The sequence below is a fragment of the Heliangelus exortis genome, chromosome 2, assembly GCF_036169615.1.
Source record: "Heliangelus exortis chromosome 2, bHelExo1.hap1, whole genome shotgun sequence".
NCBI classification, from domain to species: Eukaryota; Metazoa; Chordata; class Aves; order Apodiformes; family Trochilidae; genus Heliangelus; species Heliangelus exortis.
In genome coordinates, this window is record NC_092423.1 from 145,547,619 (window position 1) to 145,560,025 (window position 12,407).

The following is a 12,407-nucleotide window of genomic DNA, read 5'->3' on the forward strand; positions in this document are numbered from 1 at the left end:
ATATGTACATCTGAGATGAATACAGCAGCCAAGGAACAGATAGATTCTCACTTGCAAGGGAAAGATGCTTACCAGAATTGACAGACCTCGTGATTAGCTATAAAAATAAGACTCAAACAAACTCAGCTCCCATTAAGAAACTGCTGAAGAACTTAGTGCAATGAGAGACAGTTTAGACTTGGCTGAAAGCCACCCCCCCCAATACTAAAGGGAAAAATATGTTTCTAGGAACGCATTGTCAAAGATGTCTGTCCTGTGAAATAAACTCCTGTTCCATGCAGAGCCAAAGCCCTGGGCAGAGGAAGTTTTTTAAGATGTTTAGCACTGGTCGTTTGTTTAACTTTTTTACACCTAGGTTTGGCCCTGGATTTTCCTTCATCAAGGTGTCAGGTTCTCTTCTGCTCCATCTTGCAAGACATCCTTCTTCCTGAATTTGATTGCTGGGTCTTTGGGCACATCAGAATATGATTAATGTCCCTCTGCCAAATTGTCCTCTTGTGATTTCTATATAAAGTTCAGGGTCCAAAATGTAAACAATAAAGAGCCCATATTATCAACACCTAATCCCTTAGAGACCTAGCAGGATATTCTCATTCTCAGTTTAAACTCCAACAAGAATATTGCTAGCATCAATATTCATGAGTCAAGCTATGCAAAGTATTCAGAAGTTTGCCCTTACAGTGAAAATATGCTTTGTAAAGCAATTATGAAAATCAGTCACCTGTTCATCATTTCTTCATAATTTTGTAATCACTTTTTCCTGTTTAATAAGTCAGAAGAAAAAAATCTACATTTGTGACTTCCAGGGTCAATCCAGATCGATGAAAGTAAGTAGACTTTCTTCTCTTTATTAAATTTCTTCATCTACAAAGATGTTGAAATGAAAATCCAGACTCTGATGGACCCTTATTACATTAAGGACCTCATACAGATGACTGATGTAGAGATTCTTCCCCCAGCAGCACTGGCTCTGAGGAGACAGCAGCAATGAGGACTCTTCATGGTCTCTGATGGATATTCACAAGTATGCAGGGCTGGAGATCAGGGCCAGAGCTTGTCTGCATCCCTGGGCTGGCTTTTTCCTTGTGCTGCTCTTCTCTGAGCCATGAAGCAGCAACCTTAACCCTAAGCAGTTTTGTACTCCAGCTCATGGAGGCTGAAAGATGTGGTAGTGGATTTTTTTCAATCTGTGTAGTTGCTATTAGTGCACTCATTTGAAGAAAATTTTCTTGTTATTCCCTCGAACAAGGAAAGCAGAGGTTTGTACCATAACCTTGTCTCTCTCTCTGAGCTTTCTGGATGCTGTTCACATAGAACCCAGTGTCCCAGCATCTATAACACATATATCCCCACTGCAACTTGGTGGGAAAGTGAGTGAGTAATGGTGGAAGATAAAGATAGCTACCAGAAGCTCTTGTTTTCCATGAAGACGTATTTAATGTAGGCAACACAGCCCAGAGTGCTTCAGCTCACTACTTTTGGAACTGCTGAATCTCTCTCTGGGCTCCACAGCTTACATTGGGATCACCAAAGTGAAGGTGTCATGGCCTGTCCCTGCATCCCACTGTTTAGAGACTGAGCATGGGATTCACAGACCTGGATATAAGTATCTAACATAATTTGACATGCTATGTTGTAGGATACAGGTGCCAGGAATCACCGGGTGACAAGCCAGGCTGGTGCCTAGTCTCACCTGTGCCCGGTTAGGGCTGGCCCCACTGAGCATGCCCAAGACCTGGGGCCAATAAAAGCCGGGTGCAACCAGGCAGCTCACTCTAGAGCAGATGCGGTGCCAGGCTGGTCATAGTTGGTCTCTGCTACTGACTTGATCTGCTAGTAGCTCAGGTCCCGGGCTTCAGATTCGAGCTCATGCTCTCGGTGGCGTCCGTTTCCGGCAACATCTGGTGGAGAATGCAGGCATAGACCTTCGGTCTAGGCCCCCCCCTCTACGAGCGACCAGGAGCAAATCCCCCTACAAAATCTTCACTCAGTGACTCGGGTAGGAAGATCTATTACCTTTTCTTTACCTACTTTTGACTAAGAAAAGAATAAGCAAGATGGGTTTATCAGCCAGTTCCCTTACCAAGGAAAACCTGGCAGCGGCGGAAAAGCGTGAACTCTTCCCTGCCTCTGCAGCTGCGTCAGATCTCTGGCAGAAGGTCCGCAAGCTGCTGGAAAAACTCCATAACCAAGAAGTAGCCGGAGTTAAAACCGGGATAGACGATACATGGGGGGTGATAATCGACCTATTAAAGGATATAAAAGCCGTGGCAGAAGCCGCGCTCACTGAGCCGCTTCTGCAGGGGACCACAACACCCGCTATGGCCCCTTCAGCACCACCCCCCGAAAAAGAAGAGAACCCCAAACAGGCACACCTGTATCCTACACTATGTAGTCTCCAACAGGGTTAATCACTACAGATCTGGAAAGACTCCCCTAGGTCCTACACCATCTCTGTCAGTTCCCTAGCAGTGTCTCTGGCACCCAAGACATTGTTGGACTGTGATATCCAGCCATCAGGTCTTGCTCCAAAAATTTCCAAAATGCAATTTATAGCAGGGTAGGGCTTGGTTGGTTTCCATATTAAAAGACTGAGCCACCAGTAAATTTTTTTTTAAACAAATTTGATTATATTTCTTTTCTTTGCCCAGAATTCAAAAGCCATGCTCATCTCCCATCCAGTTTTGTGGTCAGAGAACAGAGTTTGGGTTCTGCTGCTACACCATGTTTATTGTTTCTCTGGAAAGAAACATGTTTGGTTTAGTCCTGAAAGGAGTAATCTTGTTTGGATTACAGATCTCCAAATGCATATGGAGAACAGAGCTCAGCTCTGTTTAATTGTCCCATATTAAAACCAAGAGGTGGCAAAAAGACAGCTCAGGAAAATAGCATCATAAGGCTCTACTTAGGGTCACTCCTAAGCAGCAAAAGAGGGAAAATAATCCATTCCCTTATATTGCTTCATAGCAGCAGCTAATTCAAAAAAGCTTAGAAAACAAGCAGAAATTGTTAAATAATTTAACACAAAAAAAGATACTTGCCCCAACTTATATTGGTATTTTGTTTTTTAAATTTATTTGAAAAGCAAAAAATTTTAATGAAGTATTGATCTATTTGCTATAATTGCAATAATTTATACACTTGATTTTTTTAAAAAAAACAACCCAAAGCATCCAAAACGGTGTCATAAACCACATGTGCACATTTTCAATATGTAAATAATACATTGTCTCTCTAATGCAATTTTAACAATGTAGCCTCTCTCACCACAGGACCAGAAAAAAAAAAAAGTTCAACAAAAAGATCAGTGTATTCACAGGTTTTAACCTCAGGCTTGCTGAGTGGACTTTGTGGTGTTGCACCAGTGTGGTGGTGTTGCAGAGACTGGAACACTGAGAAGGAAAAGCCACAGCATTCCCTTATTCAGGAGCATTCATGGGAGAGCCCATCACAGCATTGCCTCTGCCCTTTCTGCCACCTCCTGCCTACATGGTCCCCTTGCAGGATGCTGCTTGTCACCTCCCAGCACACACCATCACCTGTGCAGGAACAGAGGAATCTGCATTTTCTGAGGGCAGCTTCTGACCATGCCCAGGGCTGTATTTGTAGCTTTACTCTCGCACCAGATGGCAGACCTACTTTGGAAAATAATTTCAGGTTGCTTTTCCAAAGACTGTAAATATACAGAAACAGACTGAGGCAAAACCTGTTGTGGCTTTTGGTGTTTGAGCTTGGAGGACAGAAATCCTGCCAATACACCCTCCTGTCTTACCTTTCTTACCTCTTACCTACCTGCAGATGACTTTTTAGGCACATTCACACTGGGTTTGCTTCTGGAAGAGGTGGCATCTATAGGAACCTCCCTTTGATGGCTCTATCCATAAAAACTGGGTGGACACAAACACACAGGGCTTGACCTGGGTCTGTAGCATGTGTCTGGTACTCCTTTCACTAGCAAGAGATTATGCTGGTAAATACCATTTAACTGGCTGGGGAGAAAAGAGATCTAAAAAAAAAAAAAAAGCAGGGAAACGGCACCCACTGAGTTCAGGGCACAGAAACAGTCTGAGGTGTCTCCAGAAACAGAATGAACAGACAGCCATATGCTGGGGAATACGCTGGAGCAAAAGGAATTAGGCTGTGTCCCCTTTTCAGGGTGAAGTTGCAGAGCAGGAGTCTGTGCCTAACCCAGACAGATCTTTAAACTGCTACTAAAGGCACAAGTCTGGTCCTCGTGTTGCTAACACAGGCAATGGCCAAGAGACATTCAAATGGAATGGGTTATGCAAAAAAAAAAAAACAACCCACCCTAGATCTCCTTCAACAAGATCCCACTGCTCTAAATCACAGGGGGAAAAGACCCTGAAATTTGTTTAATAGAACATAAGTACACACAAACCCTTGGCATGGTGTATTAAAGTGTACGTCAGGCACAGTGCATGCAGACACCCACGAGAGATAATCTACAGAGGCTGAGGAGTCACCATCCTGACCAGAATCAAATGTCACATTAACATGGCCTGGTTAACATGAATGACCTGAAATCTGATCACTGCCATCGCATTTCTTCACACTCGTGCCATGTTGGGAAAGATCTATTGCTTAGGAAACTTGTCCAGTCTCACCACTGGAGGGTTGAAATCTTAATCAGCCTGGAATGCTAAGCAAAAAGTGGTCAACGTGCTTGCTGAATACTGACATACAGCAAGCTGACCTAAGATGCTGTAGAATAATAGATATACCACTGAGAATTACTTAAAAGCAGTATGCTTTTCTCTTCATGCTTTCACTTTGATTGGCCTTTCCATAGGAAGAAACACAGTAAAATCAAATCAAAGAGTTTATTTGCATAGGAAATAGCAAAAAATAGCACCACTGAGAGCTGAACAGTAAAGATTTTGTTTAACCCTGGCATGTGAACATGTTATTTAATTTCATTTTTCAGTAAAGCAGAGGCAGATTGTATCTCCTACTGGGTGAGAAAAATGCTCCAACACTGGCAAATGGTTATTTCTGGGCTCTGGCCTCAGATTCTGGGGTAGTTAGAGACAGATGTGACTTCTGCTTGGCTTAGCCAGCTTGGCAGCACCATGCCATGTGGTTAACATGCCAGCAGGGCATGGTGCCTCATTTCTGTCTCCAAAAGACCTGATGAGATTTCCAAACACATTCAGCATTTAGTGCCTGTGTCAGGTTCATTTCTCTGATCCCCAACACAAACTGTTCTGTGCAGAAGAGCTTTGCTGACTGACACATAGGTCCAAGGCCTCACCACCTCTCAGCTCTGCACCTTTGTGAGTGGGTTTGTTTGGGGTCAAACTCACAAATGCCCCATTGTGAAGGTCTTTTCAGACTCCATCCCCTCTTTGTTTTCTCCTTGCATTTTTTGGGTTGAATTTGGCAATGAGCTGATAGGGAAAAAAGGACAGTGTCTGCCTTTTTGCTTTCACCATCAAACAAGGTTTCTGAACATCTTTTTGCTCTTACCCTTTTATCAGAGATCGACCTTCTCCTAGACCAGACTGCAACTTCTCATCTATCTTCTAAAACACAACTTTACCAAGTTACTGTCATAGTGGATCATCCAAAAGAGTGAGAGTGAAGTTGGGTCACTTTGGCTTCCTGAGATTTTTTATGTCATCTCCCTGTGCTGCTCTGGCTGATTTTTGGGTGAAGCAGCAGTAGGGAGCTGTGTGTGCACTGATAATTTAAAGGAGTTTTGGCAGCACTGAGCTGGCAGAGTACAGCAACACAGCTTCTTGTAGAGGCATTTCCCTGACAGAACAAAGCTCAGCTCCATCTGATGGGACCAGACCCATACTGAAGTCCTTGCCCAGGGAGCAATAGGGAAGTATAAGTCATCTCTGTGATCTCTTCAGGTATTATGGTGAGATTCCACATGGTCCCATAAAAAGTATTTCCTGTAACATACAGATTCACTTATGACCAGAAAACCAGTACATTTAACAGGGATCTTCTGGGAAACACACATTGGGTGTTCCTAACTCTCTGTCCACTATGAGTTGAATGTATTGGAGACCTCTTCCCCAGCTTTGGCATGGCTTTGCCTTTCTTCTCTCCAAGTGAATGACAGATATCACCAACAATCCTGCAATCAGCCTGTGCCTCACAGTTAGGCCCCAGGCTGCACAGTGCAGGATTTTTGCTTTTAGTTTCAAGGGTAAGGGGTGAAGCTTTGGAAAGAAGTAACCAGAAAGCAAACAAAAATTTTGGCACTGGAATGGTTTTGTGTAAACAGCTACACACTGTGTTGATATTATTTGCTCTTCAAAAGGGGAAAAAACACTTACTTTTAATGTTTTAATATGCCCTGATGTTAGAGAAAACAAAAACAAATTCACATATCACATCAAAGATAACAATAATAATAATTATAATAATTATAAATCATAAAAATAATCTGACCGACCGGCAGCATTTGTTGGCTTTAGAAGGTCTCCCATGAAAGAAACACAGTTGAAGACATCTGAGAGCTCTTGGCAGGCATGATGGATTCAAGTTTTAAAAACAAGTCTGGGGATACTCCCTTCATGCTAGGGCCCTTTGACGTTGGCAGGTCTGGCAGCCAGGCTTGCATAGTAAGCACACTGAGTGGGATGACATTGTCCATTGGCTCCTGGAGGTCCCTGGGGACCCATGAGACCAGGCACCCCAGCTTCACCTTGAGGGCCAGGTGGTCCTGGCATCCCATCTTTGGCATAGCCAGGCTCCCCTGGGAGGCCTGAAATACAAACAAAATAAATGCCCTTGGTGAGTGACCCCCCTCAGAGTGCAGTACTCAGCAGTGTAACATCACAGGAGATGGCTTTGCTGCCAAACTGGGATGCAGACATCAGCTTCCAGAGATTCAGGCCTGGCTGGCACGTCTCTCTGCAGGGATGTATAAGTGTGGCTCATCTGAAGGAAAGACTTCCACCCCATCTGCCATCCTTGCTTTGCACAACCCTGCTGTGTCTCCACTTCCCCCACATAGAAGTTGTGTAGCTGCAAGAACCAACCAGTAACATCCCATCCTCATAGAGAGGAGGTGAAGATGGCAAAGCTTGAGGCAAGACCCAACTTTGGGCAGTGACTTATTTGTACAAAGCACAGTTGGTTCATTGTTATTTTAAGGCAACAGAGGGAAACAAATGAAGCCCATGGAATTATGAAGGCTTCCCATAGCTTCCTCCCCCAACAAAGCTGAGTGAATGCAAAACTGATCAATGGCTCCTAATTTCAACTTAGAAATGAAATATATTTGCTGGGTGAGCAAAGGCTGACAAATGAGCTGTACACCTGAGACACAGGTGTTGGATGTGACCTCTTGCCTACCGGGATCTCTGGGTTCAGCCTGGTGAAAATATGGGAGAGACCTGTGTCCTTCTCGTGTTTCTGAGTGATTTGTTTTGTGGAGTGTTCTGAATTAACACACCTGGAATTCCTGGAAGACCTATTTCCCCTCGTTGGCCAACACCTGTGTCTCCTTTTTCACCCTTTACTCCTCTTTCTCCTGTAGAGAAGGAAAGAAAAATAATGAACAGAATAGCATGATCTAGATAGAATGAAAGAATGCTACCACACATCTTCTATCCACACTGAAGCCAATATATTTTCTTAAAATATTTCCTAATTGTTACCAGTCCTCTGACATAAGATCTTGAGTGGGAATGAGGACTCACTCCACTTGAATTCTGCACAGAGGTGGAACACACCAGCTGGTCCCATTCACCAGCTCTGGTTCAACAGACTGAGACTGTCTCTACCATACTTGTTTTGAGGACCATTGAGATACTACTCACAGGAAAAGTAGATGCCCAAATGTGGTGGACGCATCCCTTTATTTGACTTACCAAACACACCAAGTTTCACTCACCTTTAGGACCCATAGGTCCAGGAGGCCCTTCAGACCCAGTTTGTCCAGGCCGGCCAGGCTCTCCTGGAGGACCAGTCCTTCCTGGGAGTCCTTCTTTCCCAGGGGGTCCAGGAGGCCCTGGTCTGCCATGGGTTGCTTTCACGTGTGCAGGCTGTAGCTGAGCTAGCAGATAGTCTAACTTTGCTGTAAAGAGGAGGAAATGGGTTTGTTAGACCAGGTCAGTGCTCCAAGACATGGTGACCCAGATTCAGTGGCCCAGTAAAGTTCAAGTCTTATCACAGATCAGTTTTTCAGGGCCACCTGTTTATTGACCCCATGCAATCCTTCCCCATTAAGCCATGCCAGTGCCTCTCTGACCATCTCTGATTTATTTAAATCTCATTTCTCAGTAGCTTTAAAATCCTTCTAATTTTCCTACTTAATCCCAAACACTTGTCTCATCCTCAGCTCTGAAAGCCTTATCCAAGGCAACAAAATGTGCTTTCCTTAAGCTGTGCAGGCAGTGGCTGTTTGTCAAACTGGAGTAATTGGTGCTCAGAAACAAAGAGCACATTTCCACTCTGCTGCACAGATTGAGATGCTACATGGCTGCTCTGCAGGAAGAAAACCTCCTTTCCTTGTTCTGGAGTGTAGCACATGTGGAGTTAAAGCTGATGTACCCATCTCTGGCTGTGAAGTCAGAAACTGTAACCAAGGCAGCTCCCTGCATCAGCATAATCTCCTGTTTCCATGCAGACACCCTGCTTGCCACTTCCAGATTCAGACCCTGAGCAGCCTTGAGAGCTCTTAAGGCATACTCAGCATCATAAAACCATCTCACAGAATGGAGGGATAAGGGGTTTCTGTCTTCTCTTCATTAACCCAAAATCTTGAATGCAGGGAATCTGAAGGTGGGGAGGATGTAAATAAAATCTTTCAACTAAAATCATTCAATTGAACCATAACCTTTAGCCTCTGTAAAATGCCTGCAGCTACTCTACCAGTTGTGTGAGATAAAACAACACAGCTCAGGATTTCACTGTTGATGAGGACAGTGATGATCTGCAAACCATGTACTTTGAGAGAAGCAGCAGTCCCCATCTACTCCACTGCTTCTTCTCTTACTGATCAGTATTAAATGTCACAGCCAAAAAGCAGGAATATTTCTCCTCCACCTCAAAAGCAAGTTTACATGGTCCTCTGATTAGTGTTCTGCCTGAGGGTAGAAAGGCTCCACAGAGGGACCTGGATTGATGGGCTGAGGCTAATTGTATGCAACATTATTTTCTGTAAGCAGGAAAGATTCAGGTGCCAGCTACACCACCACAACTATGGAAAATTATTTTTTCACAATCTCAGATATACCTCCTGGCTTCCCAGAGCTGATTACTTACCATCTAGCTGCTTGGTTAACTCCTCTTGGATGAGTCTTCTCAAAGTCTCTAGCGATGGGGGTTCCCCCTAGAAAATAATAATCAGAGCAATAATGAGACCTCATCATCATGGCCAGGGGATGTGAAAATGAAACCCTCCACAAATTTTGTCCCCCACTGCATACACAGGGCTGCAGTGGCTGCCTGAAAGAAGAATGTAAAAAGACTCAACATGTCCTGCTGGCAAGCCATGGGCTCAATGATGTAAGCAGGGCATGACTGGTACAGTGTTCCTGCTCCTAGGGAAAATCTCCCTCCTGTAAACTCACAGGATAAGCAGTAGAAATTACATCAGGAAGCATGTCTTTACTGAGGGAGTAGTTAGGCACTGGAATGGGCTGCCCAGGGAGGTGGTGGACTCCCCATCCCTAGAAGTATTTAAAAACCATGTAGATGAGGCACTTCAGGACATGCTCTGGTGATATAGATATTGATAAATATATTTTATTGGGGGGTGGGGGAGAGTTAACAGTTGGATGTGGTGATCTCAGAGGTCTTTTCAAGCCATGGTAATTCTGTGAGTCTGTAATACATCAGGAGACATTTTCTGCCCTACTAGACCATAGTGGAGAGGCTGCCTCCTTCCTCAGCACTGCACACTTCCTTGCACAGTGAAGTACACGAGTACACATATGTACTCCCTGGGTGGATAGAGTGGGTGTCTGGACTTGCTATGAACACTCATACTGGATGCACTGCCTGCTGACAAGCTTTATCTTGGAAAAAAGAAACCAGTTTACACATATGGTACCCATTCATCCAAACAAGTATTAAAAAAAAGATGTAGGGAGTTGGGCACACACAGCTCAGCCCCATCAGGTAGATGGACCTGCCTGGCCTTGGTCACCTTCCCAGCCTCCATAAGATGGGATCTTTCATCCTCTCTCTCAGCCCTTTTGTGCACCAATGCTGCTGAACAGCTGTCACAGCTGTCACAGCTCATCTCTGTCACTCATCATCCATCAAACTGAAAAAATGTTGAAGACCTTTTTGGTAGGCTGAAAGAAGAATTTTTTACATTGTACCTTTGCAAACAAATTTTAAAAAGTGCTTCTTGGGAAACCAGACTCTCGTCTTTACATAAACTCAAAATAAAAACTTCAGCTGTGCTTAAAAAAGAAAATATTTTGAACAAACAAAACCAAATATTTTCCTTTGAAAATCACCAAGTGAGGTGTTTCACTCTTAATAGACTTCTCTTTTTTTGGCATCAATGATTTTTTGAATTTCTGCCAATTTTTAAAATACTTCTGGTCAACCTAAAAATTGCATTCTTCTGTGAATTTGCCTGAAAGTGGTGCTTTTATCTCATACATATCCTTTTAAATACAAGGCTGCACTCTATGTCCTGCCTGTTTATAATTAAGTCTTCTGAACCAGAAGTTACTCACCATTTTTAAAAGTAGATTTTATTAAACAGCTAAAAGACATCTCAGTTTTAACTAACAACATTGCTGGTAAGTACAAAGTTGGCCTATTTCCTGCCTCCTTCCCAGCACAAATATTCCATTAGAAAAAAGAAGTGTTTTCTGGTGACAAAAGAAACACTTTTGTCATAGAATCATAGAATATCTATAAGATAGATATAGATTATTATAGATTATATATAGATTATATCGATTATAGATTAATATCTATAAGATAGACATAGAATGTCTATAAGTACTAAGCATTGGTAATGCCTCTTAGTAAATATCCCAGTAAGTAAACATGATTGTGGAACATACTTTGAAGGCTTAAAAAATATCTTTTCAATTTTTAGCCCTATTAAGTTGCATTAGGTCTCCATAATCATCACTGGCTTTCATTAAATCTCTGTATTGTTGAGACATGCAAAGAAATGCTTGCCTAAAATTTACCCAGGAAATTTTTACATCAGGAATTATTTCACTGTTTATTCCTCTCTGTGGTAACCTCAAAACCAGCCTCAGGATAGGCATAGCAGCTTCACTAGTGTTGACAGTTTTTCTCATTTTTCTACATGCACTACCCTCAGGCAATCTCAGTAGCGAGATCATTTCCCGTTAGAAAAAAAAAATTAAAAAAAAAAAAGAGAAAGAGAATATTAAACAAAAAAAGGATTTCATGACTACTGATGAGCTGACTCCAGGATTTCCAGGAATAGAGCATTGACCTTTCCACGGCTCAGCATTTTGTCTCTCATAACAACCAGCAGCAGAGGAAGGTGTAAGGCCTCAGGATGAATTGCATTAACACCCTCACAGAAAATAAGCTTTTTCAGACTCCAGACTTGTGGCCACATTACTTCATTTAGGCTTCTAGGTGTATAAAGTGTCAGGAATGTGGCTAGAGGTCTGGATTGCTCAGCTCTCCTGAAGTTCAGGCCACTTTTCCCACAACACATCCCTGAGGTATGTTACAGCATCTCCCTTTTAGGTCTCATGAGCTATAATCCCATTACAACCCACACTTGCTCTGGTTTCTGTCACCCTTACTGCAACCTTAGGTACTTTTCTGATCACACATTCTGGCAGTACAATTACTGTACAAATTACTTCTCTGGCAGTCTTACCCTTGGTCCTGGAAATCCTGGTTGTCCTGGGGGACCAGGAGGTCCAACTTGCCCAGTGTCTCCTGGGGGTCCATGGGGACCCATCAGTCCTGGATGGCCTTTATGGCCAGGTATCCCAGGATCGCCTGGACGTCCCTTTTCTCCTTGAGGGCCTTTTTCACCTTTGATGCCTGGCTCTCCCTGAGTGAAAAAAAAAATTATATTATCTACACAAGAGGCAAACCACTGATTTCCAAGCACAGCAAAACACAAAGACCTGAGCTGGCAAAGTTACTGAATACAACATCTGGTGCATTACAAATGATCCACAAGTTACTACTGACAGAGAATGATTAAAGAGAGGGCTGGAGGGTGGGAAGCACAGCAGATTTCTACAGGACACACTTCACTCTTGAATGACCTCTTCCCCCAGCCCCTAACTCAAACCAGCCCTCTTTATTTCAATGTAATTAAATAACTCATAATATTCTCCAACCTACCCTCTCTCCTTTGGAACCAATTGCACCTGGTTTCCCTGGTGCACCCTGCAACAAAATAAGAATGAGTAAAAAAGAGCTATCCATAATAACAATAAATAATAAAACAC

General features: G+C 43.2%; 1 protein-coding gene across 1 annotated transcript in view; it reads right to left on the reverse strand.

The window, feature by feature from the left end:
• Positions 1–4,827: 4,827 nt before the first annotated feature.
• The window catches only part of COL22A1 (collagen type XXII alpha 1 chain), a 197,943-nt gene continuing 190,363 nt past the window's right edge, over positions 4,828–12,407 (reverse strand). The window contains exons 59-64 of the mRNA XM_071738442.1: positions 12,301–12,345; positions 11,822–12,001; positions 9,250–9,316; positions 7,877–8,059; positions 7,436–7,513; positions 4,828–6,742 (exon numbers count right to left, since the gene is read on the reverse strand). Of these exons, the coding sequence (XP_071594543.1) occupies positions 6,555–6,742; positions 7,436–7,513; positions 7,877–8,059; positions 9,250–9,316; positions 11,822–12,001; positions 12,301–12,345 (741 nt within the window). The 3' untranslated portion in view covers positions 4,828–6,554. The remainder of the gene's footprint in view (positions 6,743–7,435; positions 7,514–7,876; positions 8,060–9,249; positions 9,317–11,821; positions 12,002–12,300; positions 12,346–12,407) is intronic.